The following is a 16,494-nucleotide window of genomic DNA, read 5'->3' on the forward strand; positions in this document are numbered from 1 at the left end:
CGATTGATAATGGGAACTTGAAACCATAACTAAAAAATTAACATGTGGTAACACTTTACTTCTAACGTGTTACTGGTTTGTTGCAATAACGCTATAGTATAACGGGACCTATTTTGGAGGCAGAGCAATATCGACCTTATTACAATTAATCCATGCACCCCAGTTTCTTGTCCTTGAACTCGGAAAAAAAAGAATGTGCAGATTATTCGTGTACATACAGTACATTTCACAATTCCTATTATGGGCTTCTAGCAGTTGGAGAGAGGACTTGGTAGATTAAGTTTTGATGAGGAATCCTTGTCTGTGTACTCAAAACAGTGCTCGTGCCACAGCTCCTGTAGAGTGCATACATCAGAGCTCACTGTCTCTGTTGTGTGCATAAAGTGAAGTGGGAGATTTGAATGTGATCTGATCTTCAGTCTTATGTTACATGCAAATGGTACATTTCTGGTCATTTTCTCTGAGAATACTTGTGTGTCTGTAATCAAAGCATATATTTTGTTTACACATGGTGTTTTACTGATACTGGTAGAAACAAAGGGGCAAGTAGAGGGCAATGAAAGAAGCAAATCTTAGTAATACATTGTATGTAAAAGTGTTGACATGCCAGTGTTACAACACTGTTAATGTCCAAGGCTTCATTTATTTTCAAACACCACAATTAAGGCATAAATTATGAAACAATACACTGCCCTTGTTTGACTTTCATCATCAGTTGAGATATCTAAGTACCAGTAAACAGCTTTTCAACAACCCCCACTAAAAAGGAACTAGGCAAATCTCACGTACTGGCAAAGGGAACATCGAGCATTGTCGAGGGTGGTTCCAGCTAGCACAACAACTGTATATAAAAAGAACGGCTGCAACAGTCGAGCGGCTCCTTCCTTGTAAGCCACAAATTTCTGTCGTAAGTGCTAAGTGATGCTTGAAGTGTTGCAGAGGGTGATTCCACTGGACAACAGACGAGTGAAAATGAGCGATTTGGAGAAATGAATCACACTTAAGCCGGTGGCAGTCCAAAGGAAGGGTGTAAGTTTGGTGAATGCCTGGAGAATGTTACCACACATTGTGTGTTATGCCAGCAGTGAAGTATGGAGTAAGTGGTCTTGTAGTACAAGTGCGTTTCTCGTGGTGAGGGTGTGGTCCCCTTATCGTGCTTAAGAAAACTCTAAATGCAGGATGTTGTTGTTGCCTTCAGTCCTGAGACTGGTTTGATGCAGCTCTCCATGCTACTCTATCCTGTGCAAGCTGCTTCATCTCCCAGTACCTACCACAACCTACATCCTTCTGAATCTGCTTAGTGTATTCATCTCTTGGTCTCCCTCTACAATTTTTACCCTCCACACTGCCCTCCAGTACTAAATTGGTGATCCCTTGATGCCTCAGAACATGTCCTACCAACCAATCCCTTCTTCTAGTCAAGTTGTGCCACAAACTTTTCTCCCCAATCCTATTCAATACTTCCTCATTAGTTATGTGATCTACTCATCAAATCCTCAGCATTCTTCTGTAGCACCACATTTCGAAAGCTTCTATTCTCTTCCTGTCCAAACTATTTATCGTCCATGTTTCACTTCCATACATGGCTACACTCCATACAAATACTTTCAAAAATGACTTCCTGACACTTAAATCTATACTCGATGTTAACAAATTTCTCTTCTTCAGAAACGGTTTCCTTGCCATTGCCAGTCTACATTTTATATCCTCTCTACTTCGACCGTCATCAGTTATTTTGCTCCCTAAATAGCAAAACTCCTTTACTACTTTAAGTGTCTCATTTCCTAATCTAATTCCCTCAGCATCACCCGACTTAATTCGACTACATTCCATTATCCTCATTTTGCTTTTGTTGATGTTCATCTTATATCCTCCTTTCAAGATACTATCCATTCCGTTCAACTGCTCTTCCAAGTCCTTTGCTGTCTCTGACAGAATTACAATGTCATCGGCGAACCTCAAAAGTTTTTATTTCTTCTCCATGGATTTTAATACCTATTCCAAAATTTTCTTTGTTTCCTTTACTGCTTGCTCAATATACAGATTGAATAACATCGGGTACAGGCTACAACCCTGTCTCACTCCCTTCCCAACTGCTGCTTCCCTTTCATGGCCCTTGACACTCATAACTGCCATCTGGTTTCTGTACTAATTGTAAATAGCCTTTCGATCCCTGTATTTTACCCCTGCTACCTTTAGAATTTTAAAGAGAGTATTCCAGTCAACGTTGTCAAAAGCTTTCTCTAAGTCTACAAATGCTAGAAACGTAGGTTTGCCTTTCCTTAATCTTTCTTCTAAGATAAGTCGTAAGGTCAGTATTGCCTCACGTGTTCCAACATTTCTACGGAATCCAAACTGATCTTCACCGAGGTCGGCTTCTACCAGTTTTTCCATTCGTCTGTAAATAATTCATGTTAGTATTTTGCAGCTGTGGCTCATTAAACTGATAGTTCGGTAATTTTCACATCTGTCAACACCTGCTTTCTTTGGGATTGGAATTATTATATGCAGGATACAAATACATTTTACACCTCTGTGCACTGTATACAGTAGAGAACCATCTTGAGATGGTGACTGACTGTATAAGCAATCTGTCATGAAGCACTGTTCACGAGGCAATTTCTGGACAATAACACTCCTGAAATGGATTGACTTACCCAGTGTCACAACCTGAACCTAATGTAATACCACTGCAATGGGTTAGACACAGCATCCGACACATTTATCTCTATAATATCCGGATGTCGAGCTTCAACTGTCGAGTGTATCAGTCAAAGATGATTGATTGTATTTTGTTTCTTGCTAAACTGCAACATGAGCGACACAAAACATCATGAGAATGGAAAATGAAAACGCTCTTTGATTAAAATACATCTATTATATTGCATATTAATATAAAATTCTAAGCAAGAAATAAATGAATTCTTTATCACGTACAGTTGGATGGGAATTTTTTTCACACTCTGAAATTTGCTGTCTGATCTCAGAGTTCTACATCCGGGGAGTATAGAGATCACTGATCTATCGTCACCATCTTCCCCAGTTTCAGGTCTTAGGAGACAATGGGCAGCCATTCCTCAACAACATTCAGACACATTATTAAAATTGTCCCAAACAGAATTCAAACTGTCATAAAGGCAAAGGATGGAAATTCGCACTAATAGGTGTCCGAATACTTTTGATCAGAATGTGTGCAGCGTGTGTCACATCTGAAGGCAGTCCACATTTGAAATGCTGCTCGTCGCCTACTACCGACCCCAAGCAGTCACTGAGGATTTCTCCGAAAACTGTTCCGTCAACGGCACCAGACTGCGAAAAACACGCTCCTCGAGACTGACACAGCTGAACTCCAAGGGTGGTGTACTACAGTAATGAATGCGAGAAGATAGTTTGTACAACCTCCTACGTGTCTGCAGAGTTACACACTCGAGGCCATCAACATACGTTCGAAAAACATCTGAAGGTGTCGTATGTGTGTTTGCTCTCGGCCCATGGTGATGAAGGAAGCAATATTGGGTTTAATGCCCCGTCAACACTGAGACCATTAGAGGCGGCGCACGAGCTTGGGTTGTGTCAAGGATGAGGTAAGAAATCAGGACCGATTTAGGTAAATCTGGATGGCTGGAAGCGGGTTTGAGCCTTCATCCTCCTGAAAGCAAGTCCACTGTGCTAATCCCTGCACCACTTCACCCGGTTGTGGATAAGAGCACATCATCTGTGTATTCAAACGGAATCAAAAACATAGAAAATAGACAGTGCGTAATAATAATGTAGATATACATGGGGTACAAACAACTTATTTTATTTCTTTACCATTAACGAATCCTACAGTAGAGCAGGTAATTTTTTTCCGGACATCTAATACACAGTTGTGGTGAGACAGAGAGAATTTCATAATCATTCTGTGTCTTAACACAGGAGAAGCTGAAGCAGATAATGGCACCACTAATAACTTTGATTCAGTTTTGACACGTAACTGAGATAATGAGTTTCCGATCTTCTGTTTCACCCTCTCCATATAACAATAGGATCAATACATACTGTAAAAATTGTGTATGTTTTTTCCATGTCTCCTAAATCATTTGACCGATTTCAATGAAACTTACCACACACATCCCTTACTTTCAGGCAACAATCGCTATGAGGGTAAGAACCCCACCTGTCGTAGTTCAGGAGATAGCATGTAAAACAATGATGTGTGAATAACTGCAGCAACATGTATGGCATTTCAGTTCATTATAACTAACCAGCTGGAATAATTTCTATAAAATCTGGTAGTGAGACAGCTTGAAACCTGAGGAAGTATGTTCGAGGAATGTTATGTCTGAACTTTATCATACTTGTGAAAATGCTTTTATTAGTTGATGCTATGATACAATGCTACATGATACAGTGCAAAGTAAGGAATACAAAGCTTATAAAATCTTTAATGTGTTTAACCCACACTGCCACACTATTTGTTACACAATGTACAGCTATGCACTCTCTCCAGTATTTGAGAAGAAGCGCATTTAGTGACGTGCAACAAACTTCCCACACAATATCAAACCTTTATATAAAATTTCTCCTTTACACCCCCCACAAGGCAATGAAAGGGGGGGGGGGAGAGAAAAAGGTTTATCACTCACTACATTTTTGCTGTTTATGCAGTGAAACTAAAAATTCATGACATTTAAATTTATTACTTCTTTACAGCCAACTCTGTTCGTAACACATTTAGCAGACTGTGTCCACATATGCTACTCAATGTTCCTACAAAATTATATCACTGTACAACACACAACAGTGAAGAGAGAGAGAGAGAGAGAGAGAGAGAGAGAGAGAGATATGGACTACTCTAATTCTTATGGAGTTTCCAGAGATCACAAGGGCACTCAGAAAATTAAGTTAATTGCTCTTTGGAAGAAGAAGAAGAAGAAAAAATTGGCATTGATTTGCAGTGCATTATTATTTGCTGCATGGGAATTAAGAGGTTGTTCATTGTTTTAGCTGTACTCAGCTGAAGACTTGGGCCATTTTTAGTATTTATTGTGTTTATTTTCACTGTTTCTTGGTAAAGTATTTTCATTGGCATACACAAGAATTGCTGTTAGTAACTTTTTTATTAATTTCTAATGGTGCTTTTTTCCACTGGTAAAAACAAGTTCAGGTTACAACACACACAAAAGATGAACTTTGATTTAAATACTCGCATATGAACACTAATAAATTAAAAGCAATAAATTCTCAAGTGTATTAATTGATTCAAAAATAATAAAAGAAACAACAACTGTTTGCGAAAAAAATTGGAATGGATTTGCAGTGCATTATTATTTGCTGCATGGGAGATAAAGAGGTGTTCATTGTTTTAGCTGTATTCAGCTGAAGACTGCCATTTAATATTTATTTGTTGCGTTTGAATCCAAAAGTGAGTGCAGGCCATCACTGCTGCAAGAGGTCCCGCATGTAGGAGAGCAATGCGTTGGGGCGCCCCTGCCTCTCCAGCAAGTCATTTGTTATTGACTTCCAGAAGAAATCCAGGTGGACGAGCTGACACTTGATGATGTTGCTGTCCATTACCGACATTCTGAAAATGAAATATTTGCACGTGTTATCCAATACTTTTTCCAAACATCTATTGAAGCTATCAATTTACATGATCTTTTCCCTATTTGCCCGTAACAGGTAATAACACATTTTTCTGTTTACATAATGTGACACTTCTATTATATTTAGAGATTGATTACCTTTTTCAGTTCATATAATAATAATAATAATAATAATAATAATAACAGCCTGATTGCTTAGTGGGGGCTACAAATACAAAGTTCTGTGTGTCAGTCCTAAACCATTCCTAGGTTTTCTCTGTCACTTATTTCTTTCACCTGTTCCGGTGTTTGTTAACCCTCGAGCAGGCATGGGACATACTCTGTACACACACACACACACACACACACACACACACACACACACACACACACACACACACACACAAACTTTAGCTATCTTTATGTTACCAAGATAAACATGTACGAACAAAATCACAGTTTAATCTTAGTTTAGTTAAATAGTGAATAACTTACATGAGCTAAGTCACTGTTTAATTAAACAACAATAAAATTAACTTTCATTATCTCACTCTGTTGCCATGTACAAGTGTTACCTCTCAGCAGTGACCCACTTGAAGGATTTAACAGTGCAGTTGCATCAGATTCCAGCCATCTACTTATTTGATTACTAATTATCTTGTAGACAACTGCCTCATTGTAAGATTGTGCTGCTAGATGGGAGTCCGGTTCATTTTCTTGCAGGAGCACAAGTTTCTCACCTAGTTCACCGTTTATTGTATATTACTGCTGCGCACTTGGACATATGACAGCACAACTTAGCACTTTCTTAACTGAAGCAATGATGAAAGAAAAGGTATTGGCTTGCAACTGTAAAACAACAATGGAATGATACAAGAAAATGTTTGTGGATGGTGCACTTTATATAGGCACACCTGCTTGAGGGTTAATATGAGGTCAGCCATAATTTGGAGTCCACATTAAACTGTAGGGCTCCCTCGAGTAGCTGGGAAGTCAGTTCAGAGAGCGAAAGAAGGCAATATGACAACGCTTATAAAAGCACTATAGTGTCAACTTCATACTGGCAGTTTTACTACTACTACTACTACTACTACTACCACTACCACTACTACAGTGATTTGAAAGTAAGTTCCATTTGGCTGTAAACAAAAACTTGCATGGAAAGGGATATACATTTATATACACACACACCTTGAAACTACAGCTTTCTGCTATTTTTCAACAAAGTCACCATTTAAATTTCAGCATTAGTCACTGCATTTCACTAATTTACAAATTGTCATTCACAAAATTCTGCCACTTGGGTGCCTTTCCAAGTTTGCTGTCATTGGCGAAATTCTGCGATGCGTGCCACATCATGTGACCGAAGAGACGAAATCGTTTGGCACAAAGTCTGGGCTGTGTGGCAATGATCAAAAATGTCCCATTTGAATTGTTTCAAAATCCCTATGGAGTTCTTTGAGCACTGTGGGGACAAGCATTGTCATGTAAAAACTTAACACCATATGTCAGTGTACAGTGACTTTTATTCTGAATGGCTTGCTGAAGTGTCTTCAAAGTTTCACAGTATACAACTGAAGCAATCATCATTCCACACACCCTCGGCATCCCAAAAAGCATAGCCGTCATAGTATACCTCAATGACAAAGCTTAGCAAACTTACTTTGGCTTGCGCGGAGAATTTGTATCCCCCCATGTCATCAACTGCTGTTCCGTTCCGGCACTTGCGTATGCCACCCAGTCATCCTTTACAATTCTCTTCAAAAAATCTCCTTCTGTGTTGTACCATGAAAGGAAGTCCAAGATAAAGCCCATTCATTTGGTTTTGCGAACTTCTGTGAGAAATTTCAGTAGCCACCGAGTACAGAACTTCCAATAGCCAAAGTTACTGGGGACAACCCCGTACAAACAATATGATAAATTTGCAGGAATTGTTCATACAATTCAGAGATGGTGAATCTTTGATTTTCACGAATTGTTATAAATTTTCTTGAAAAGATCATTTCTCACAACAGAAGACCTACCTCTCCTCTCTTCATTCGTTCATCCGGTAAGTTTGTTCTACCACAAAATAAAAAAAAAAAGTCTGTCCCACTGCCACTCAGCACCTTCACTCATTCATCTGGACCATATACAGTTCACGGCTGATGAATGTCTGCTACTGTAACATCTTGCACTGAAACAAATCTGATTACTGTTCATACTGCGCAGGATTTATTATTACAGTGCTTGTATTTTGAGGTTATAACAAGCTAATCCACGTAAGACAGAGGTTCATAGTTTCACAGCTGGACACTTCCTGAATCAAAGAACATGCAGATGTGATGATGGTAGCACTCTCGCACAAATACTAGTGCCACGTTAGAATGACAGTTACTTTCCGAAATGGCCTCATACAACAAAACAACCACGACAACTATACCGGTTACCTATAAAATCTCACCAAAAGCACTATTTATTTCGGCAGAATGACAACTCTCCAATTAATGAGTATCGATATGATTTTAGAAGACACAGATTACATCCAGAGCAGATTCTCAACTTAAGTCAACATAATGTATCTGAAAAGAAACCCTAAAAATTATTAAATCACTTTTACTCACTTCAGAAAAGCCTGTGACTCAGTCAGTATGAAGCTGCTGTTTGAAATTCTGATGAACTGGGTTTAGACAGTGTAACCACTGCTCTAATTAAGCAAACACTAAAAGACACCCATTCTAAAGTAAAATTTAAAGGTGAAACTTCTAGAAGTTTTGAGATTGAAATTGGACTGACGGGCAGATGGTCTCTCCTCACTGTTCTGAAACTATTTTCCGGAAAAAGTATAAGAGAATGGGGAATGTCATTAAGAGAAAGCCAAATTAATGAGGGAGTTAGATTAGGTTACGAAAGGAACAGCCTACAAATAAACTATCTAGCATTCGCAGATGACCTAGATATTTTCCAAACTTAATGAAAACAACCATTAGACAGATAGAACTACTGAAAAAGTAGGCTTACGGAGCTCCTTCAAGAAAGCCTGATCTATGACAAACATTAAGGCTGCCTCCATGATGGTGAAAACTAAATATGGAAAAACTGGGACAAGTAACTGAACAAGAGATTTTGAAGAAAGAATCCATTGAAGCAAAAGTTCATAAGAGGGAAACAGCGTACTACCTCAGTACACTTGTGTGTAACAAGAAAGCAGTGTACCTCAATGCAAAACTTAACAAATTGTAGTCGGGCCACAGGGACTGCTGCAACCCCTTATAAGTCTTATATTTTTGCACCTTTTTTGCATGGCTCCTGACCAAAAGATAATCTCAACATTTGTTTAAAGTTTTTTGAAAGATATCACATACTTACAGAATCATTATATTTTGAAAACTGGAAAATTCAGAAGTAGGAAAAAAGTTTTTAATTGCAATAAATCAGAATTTATTATAAAATAAATGTAGAAAACTATTTCATTGAATTTACACAATTTTTTTCATTGAGCAAAATTTGTCTGTGTGATACTGCTTGAAACAGTCAGGTAGACAATCCTACACTACATTCTTCACACCACCATCTGGTCTCCCTGGAAGTTATCTTATTTTGCCTCCACAATTTGGAAATTGTTGCTGCTGCATAGTGGTTCATTTCTGTTTCTGTTTATGACATTTGCGTCAATTAAGACACTTCAACAGTCAAATTCAGTGTTTTTGACGTTCGAAGGTGCCAAGACATCACTTAAGCCTTCGAAGAGCGTTAACTGATGTTGATCATCATCATTTACTCACACAACAACATTGCTTTGTGACTCCTGCTGTTGTTGTATTCTGCCTCTGCCTTGTTGAATGGGAGCTTCACACTCTTCTAATACATCTGATGGCCCATTTTCATTTTCGTAGCACTCATTACCTTCCGAATAACTGATATGAGTCAGTGAAACTGCCAATAATGTAATTGTGATTCCTAAACACAATGACTGAGCATTATAATTACCATCTATTCCAGAAGAACGATTTTCAGTTTCAAACCCATCACCACCATCAATTTCAGATCCAGATTCTTCGATCAGCCTCAGAATTCCCTCTTCAGTCAAACTGTCCCCCATTTTACAACAAACGTTTGTGTTAAAGAGAACTACAGAAGCACACTGCAACAACGAATGCGCGGGAATTGTTTTGGTGCCTTTTTTGAGTCACATAGTGCTTACAGGAGGCGGAAACACCATCTAGCAGTCGTCCGATGTACTGCAAGTACAAAAAACTCGATTCCAGACGTCATCGCACAGATATAATGTGCAGCAACCTGCAATAAAACTCAAGGAGGCGGCACTCGGAAATTCTCCGAGTGCCAACTGTTAGAGCATTAAATGTGCGCTCATAGTTTCTAAGGGCAGTGACCGGAATATGTTAACACTTTAATGATTCGCCCATACACACTTTATGCAGCAGAATATTTAACTCTGAACAAAAAGGTGACACTGGAAGCACTAGAAACCACTGAAAGAAAATTATATATAAAATTTTGGGAGTTTATAACTACACAACAGATGTCATAAGTGAGCGTTATAAACACAGTGAAAAAAATTAAAGACGTGATTAGGAAAAGAAGAATGGTTTTCTATGGCCACATCGAAAGAATGAATCCCAACAGACTGACAATAAGACTTCACTTATTTTGGTAAATTAAAGATGGAAAAGACATTGGAAGACACATAAGCAAACCCCGTTTCTCTCCATGACTGCCACTCAGAAAGAAACTGCAAGATTCCAAAGGTCGCCATGAAAAACCCAAGAGAACATTGGAGCCACTTGGACAGAAAAGGTATGAGAGAAATATCAAGAAATAATGAGAGAAATGTGCAAGAAAACAAAGAAGAAACAAAATAAATTTAGTCCATAGCAGCTCATATGTAGAAAAAGAAGAAGAAATAAAATGGCACAAGAGGCCAAGGCAGATGACCTGAACCACTTGGCCTTTATCAAAGCTAAAATTCTGCAGAGAAAGGCATATGGTCTAAAGCCATCTTCCCTATAACAGATACTTATCACAGTAGAGTGAGATTTACATATGGTTCCTAAGGGTCCATGTTGAAACTGACAATGGTTTTGCAATAAGTCCACGAATTTTAAACTGTAAAATTATTACTCACCAGTTCTGAACTGGCCTCAGTAAGACTCTAGCCACAGCACCATCTACACTATCTGTTTGATATTTTTATTTTCTAAATAAGCCAAACTGTTTTACAAAACTTTATTTGAAACTTTCTGGCAGATTAAAACTGTGTGCCAGGCCATGACTAACTCAGGACCTTTGCCTTCATGGGCAAGTGCTCTACCATCTGAGCTATCCAAGCACAACTCACGACCCATCCTGACAGCTTTACTTCCACCAGTACTTCGAGGAGACGAGGAAGCTGTTCGAAACGAGGACACCTGCACGATTGGCTGATACTACCTCCTAACATTAGCAGATATAACCTTGCTATGTTGGTACTGTGAACGGCTGAAATAAAGGGAAAACGACAGCTGTTATATTTCCCGAGTACATGAAACTCCACTGCACAATTTTAACTGATGGCATCATCATCTCGGGTATTCCAGAGGTAAAATATTTTCCCATTTAGATCTTTCAAGAGCATGTTATCAAGAAAAACAGATATGGTACTCCACGGGTTGGAGCTTGAAATATTAGGCCCCCTAATTAGGTAAGTTGATTTATGAATTTAAAGGGTAATAGGTAGGTCGAAGTTAGATACAGTAGAAATTTGATAGTAGGACAACAAAGAAGGAAAAATGGAACACAGAATAAAAAAAAAAAAAAAAAAAAAAAAAAAAAAAAAAAAAAAAAAAAAAAAAAAAAAAAGTAAGTCGCCAGACAGAATTCTGTACAGGGCAAATCAAACTTTACACTGCAAAACATTTTGATGAGTAGATGTGGACTGATGATAATTTACTGGTTATGACTGGAGAATAAAAGTGAAGAAATTGGAGAAAGGTACGAAATTAAGGAGATACACCTGAATAAACTGAAAGAAACAGAGGTTATGATGTATCTTTGGGACCTGAAATAGTCAAGGCAGAAGAGGATGAAATAGGCAGAAAGACAAGGCCACAAAGAAATGTTGGACAACCCAAAAGGTATTACTATATGTAAAGTAAAACATTTTACTTTTCCTGCTGTAGTGGGTATTGACTAAATGCTTATCTTGGCTATGATGATCCATTCACAGTGCTGTTTGCAATAGTTCAATTATATCGCTATTTTCATGTTCATTATTTGACATTTTGTTGACAACTCTGTACCCACCTGACTAGAAATCATGTTCTTCCTGCCACCACACTTCAATTCTTGTTATTACCAACTTCAATTTCTATTATCTTTTTACATTCTCTGACCTACTTAAATGATCGAAGTCTCTAATATCCGCAGTACAGCCCACATAACCCCTCACTCCCAAATGACAACATTCTTCTTCATAGCAGTACCTGCCTGGAACTCCAAATGGGGGACTCCTTTACCTCCTGGATATTTTATCCAGCGGGATACCATCATCATCATTAAGCTGTACAGTGGAGCTGCATGTCATCAGAAAATATAATGACTGTAGTTTCCCCTTCCCTTGAGTCACTCACAGTACAAACATAGCAAGACTACCCTCGCTAATGCTACAAGAGAAGATTGGGCAATCATGACTTGCCTCTGCAAACACTGAAAAGGCTCTTTTGAGATACCACATACCAGCATTAAAAATGAAGTTTGTGTAAATGAAATAGCCACATATCTTGCCAACACAACTCAAGGATCTTTGATTTCTTATATACAACCTAACCGAAAGCATGTGAACACACATTGTTGTTGTGGTCTTCAGTCCTGAGACTGGTTTGATGCAGCTCTCCATGCTATTCTATCCTGTGCAAGCTTCTTCATCTCCCAGTACCTACTGCAAACTACATCATCCTGAATCTGTTTAGTGTATTCATCTCTTGGTCTCTCTCTAGTATTTTTACCCTCCACACTGCCCTCCAATACTAAATTGGTGACCCCCTGATGCCTCAGAACATGTCCTACCAAGCGATCCCTTCTTCTAGTCAAGTTGTGCAACAAACTTCTCCACAATCCTATTCAATACCTCCTCATTAGTTATATGATCTACCCACATGTTAGTGGACATTTAATAAGGGGTATGCCCATACTTTGCCTTTATGTCTGCTTGAACTCTACCAGGGACACTTTGAATGAGACCTCAACATGTCTGTGGTGGAATGGGAGCCCGTTCTTTCTAAAGAGCTAAAAACTAGAAAAGATATTGAGTTATGTCAGATTCTAGGGTCTGGAGCCAAGACGTGTGATGTTGGATGTCAGCGTCAGGAGCAAAGGCGAAATTCTAACTTGCTCCAAAGCAGTTCCACTGGATTCAAGTCTAGACACTGGGCAGGCTAGTCCATTTCAACAATGTTACTGTCCACAAACCACTGCCTTAGAGAAGCTGTTTTATGACAGTGTAGTGTCATGCTGATACAATACTCCTGGAACCATTACTGTACACAATGAGGTAAATTGTGTTCATATCACCCATATTTTATTGTCTCCATAAGTGCAATAAGGGGATCACACCCTACCCACAAAATCACACACCCATATTTTACCACCACCACCACTACCACCTCTGTACTATACACAATAACAGGCAACTTTTTCCCGGCATTCAAATCCTAACCCTTTCACTGTATTGTCACATAGCACGATCTGTCACTCCAAATCACTCATTTCCAGTCATTCACTGTCCAATGGCATCGATCTTTGCACCATCTCTAGCCTTACTCAGCTTCCGACAGAAAGCTGCTCAACAATTTTACTCTGTTCTTTTAATTCACTACACACAGTCATTGTGCTAGTAAGTAACAGTCGACTTGGGTAGTTTCAGAAGGGTTGAAATGCCCTAATGGACTTATTGCTGAGAAGACATCCAACTGAGGTCACTGAGCTTCCTGACTGACCGTTTCTGCTGTTACTACTTCTCTACCTCCCACCTCCTTTTACATTGGCAAATCAGCTGTCCAGATACTTTTTATCAGATAGTGTACTTACTCTCCAGTATATACATTCCTTAGTCATTCTGGAGCTCTCTACTCCTTTACTCTTTCATTTCCCCTGACCTGTGAGGGCAATTGCCAGAGCATATTTTGCACTCTGTAGTGCAGACACGGGGCATTTAAGTGTGCTCTTATTTAAATCACCGCCACCAGCGTGGTAAGCATGCCACAGAATTTCTTGAGAGTTTTTGTGGAAACAGTGAGACTGCTGACTAACAATTAGGCTACACATTAATCATTACAATACAAAACCTTTCATTGTGTGATATTTTCTGGAACTCTTCAGGGCAGACTGTTTCCAATGCCATTTCACTCAAGTTGTTTACAAAAGGGTCACTGTCATCATCAACATCATAGTCATTCTCATTTTCACTCAAACATTCCTCTAATAGCTCTACATCTCTTCCTCATAAAGGGCTATGTGTGAAGAGCTAGCCATTTCACACCTAGCAACTTGAATGTACTAATTGCAACCTTTACCTCAACACAACTGCTACAGTTCAACAGTGACTTAAAATAGACCATGCAGCATTCATGCCTAGCACAGTCAGATTTGAGAATGGAGCACATGAGCGCTACAAAAAATAGTGTCTAATAGAGCTGAGCATCGGAGTGAAAAAAACAAAATTTGCAATGCCGAGCACCACTTGCCTTCGGATTGGAAAGTCTTAAATTACAACTATAGCCTTTTGTCAAATCTATTCTGGAATTTTCAGGTATTATTTAAGGAAAACTGAGATGGAAAGGTGTAGAAAAAAGAACAATAATTACAGCTCAACTACACTTACGCAGCTAAGAGTTCGTTTATATAAAAGCCTTTCAAAAGTTGAGCTTGTAACATAAAGATCATTATAAATCACCTTCTGTTTTCAAACGATCCTGCTGACATATGCTACCACTGCCAGCAGTCAGTTTACACCATAGTGCCATTTTCATTACCTCTGTAAGATTTGCAGCGAGTGTACAGGCCCAGCAGTTGCACCTCCGGTGAGTGAAAGCAAAACACAGATGAAAACTGTGACGTGTACTTCCAACATTAACAGGACTATTTGGTTCCACTCCAGTAGAAACATTACCAATAATTCTGGGAATGTATACTGTCAATATAATCATTAGGTGCAGAGCTGCACATAGTGGTTGCAGAAAGAGGGTGTCGAGGGAGTGAGGCAGATCACTGGCACTAAATCGGAAATAAGGTTCAATTAATTCAACTTGTCATCAGTCTGGTGAGGGTGTGTTCAGAAGAATTACTCCCCTACATCTGGACAGAACCTCAAGTGTAATCCTTCAGGTGTTTAACTCACGAATACTGAGCTTTTGAGGCAACTAAAATTTATCGATACTGGATGTCGGCTTCACCTCTTAATCTAATGGCAATGCGGTGTGTGATGTCATACGTACACACACAGCAAGAGAACAGAACACTAATAATATTTCTTCTTTGTATTAGTTTTAGGATTATAGATTGTGGCGACAGCCTGAACTGAGTGTAGTTTGAGGTGGAAGCTTTTTTAATAGCTTTTGACATCACCCATACAGCCAGCCCCAGTACCACAAGAAAACGAAAATGTGTCAATCTATAGAATAATGATTGTTTCTTTTTGACCCCCCTCTTGTGTAAGTTCCTCTACAATCACTAAGTTTTGCTGCAAGTACGGACCCTATTTCAAGTAAGTTTTGCTGCAAGTACTGACCCTATTTCAAGGTCTAATTTGTCCCCTCGATTAGTCTCATCATCTACAAACACACTTACTGCTCTGACTTTTTGTTCAGTTACCCGACTTGTGTTACCACAGCTCACTTCAGTGGAACAGCTTACTAATGCTAAAGTCACTAGAAATGAAACACTTGCTTAGCACATGAAGCCAAAGGGAATGACATGGGAGTGGCCAGCTTAAGGAAAGTACATAAAACAAGACACGTGACTTAGTAACAACAGCCATCTGGAGCACAAAGTGACAGCCTTCTAGTTAACGGGGTTGCCATCAAAGCCACAACTGATCACAATTAGTTCACCCACGCCTTTTGTTCAGTTCAACACTGTTACACAGCCCCAGTAAAATAACTGGTGTCTAGGGAAACCAACTTTTTAAACTTCAGTGTTACTCAACCTGTTTGCTCATTTAATGAGATCAATATCTTTTGTAATGTAGTATAAAATACATATTTCAGTAAATTTTTGTGAGATTCAGTACAAAACATGGAAAAAAACCACAATCTAAAGCTGCACTGCTTCTACACAATTCCTTTTACATTGCTCATCACCTATGAATACAAAGCTGCAACTGGCACAAATTATACTATCAGGACTTTGGTTGCATCACTTCACTGAGCATAATGGCAAGAGGCTTCACTGAGTAGCTTTAAAAAAAAAAAAAAAAAAAATCCAGCATCTACATACCAAGTTAAGGAGAGGGAGGTCTTACAGAACTGCTGCTCAACTCACTCCAATCAGAATATCCCCGTCATTTTGTTTCCTACATCCCTGCAGCCTTTCCATTTTAATCCTTTCCAATTCCTCCTCCTCCTCTCCCCCTCTTTTTCTCCAACTTCTTCCCCTTTTTATTTCATTTTCCCCACCTCATTTTCTCCATGGCACAAAAATTACACACGCACTGAAACAGTGCCCAAAACACTCATCCCAGCTGCCATTTCCTGGCTACACCACAGCATACAGCTATGCCTCCTCAGGTGTCAAGTTACTTGACACTTGCAGATGGTTATCTGTCACAATTATCATTGTTTCTACATGTAAGACATTATAAAGTCTGAAGCTAGCAGATTACAATCCCCTAAAGTGATCTCAATATAACACGGCATTTAAGATGACGACTACACTGAATGTGCAAGTAACCATG

At 39.0% G+C, this 16,494-nt stretch overlaps 1 protein-coding gene across 2 annotated transcripts in view; it reads right to left on the bottom strand.

Annotated features, from left to right (window-relative positions):
• Window positions 1–4,339: 4,339 nt before the first annotated feature.
• LOC124720418 overlaps window positions 4,340–16,494 on the bottom strand; it is a 79,679-nt gene continuing 67,524 nt past the window's right edge. For both annotated transcript variants that reach the window (XM_047245772.1, XM_047245771.1), the window contains exon 6: window positions 4,340–5,566. In XM_047245772.1, the coding sequence (XP_047101728.1) occupies window positions 5,422–5,566 (145 nt within the window). In that variant the 3' untranslated portion in view covers window positions 4,340–5,421. The remainder of the gene's footprint in view (window positions 5,567–16,494) is intronic.

Source organism: Schistocerca piceifrons, chromosome 11 (genome assembly GCF_021461385.2).
Source record: "Schistocerca piceifrons isolate TAMUIC-IGC-003096 chromosome 11, iqSchPice1.1, whole genome shotgun sequence".
Lineage (NCBI taxonomy): Eukaryota > Metazoa > Arthropoda > Insecta > Orthoptera > Acrididae > Schistocerca > Schistocerca piceifrons.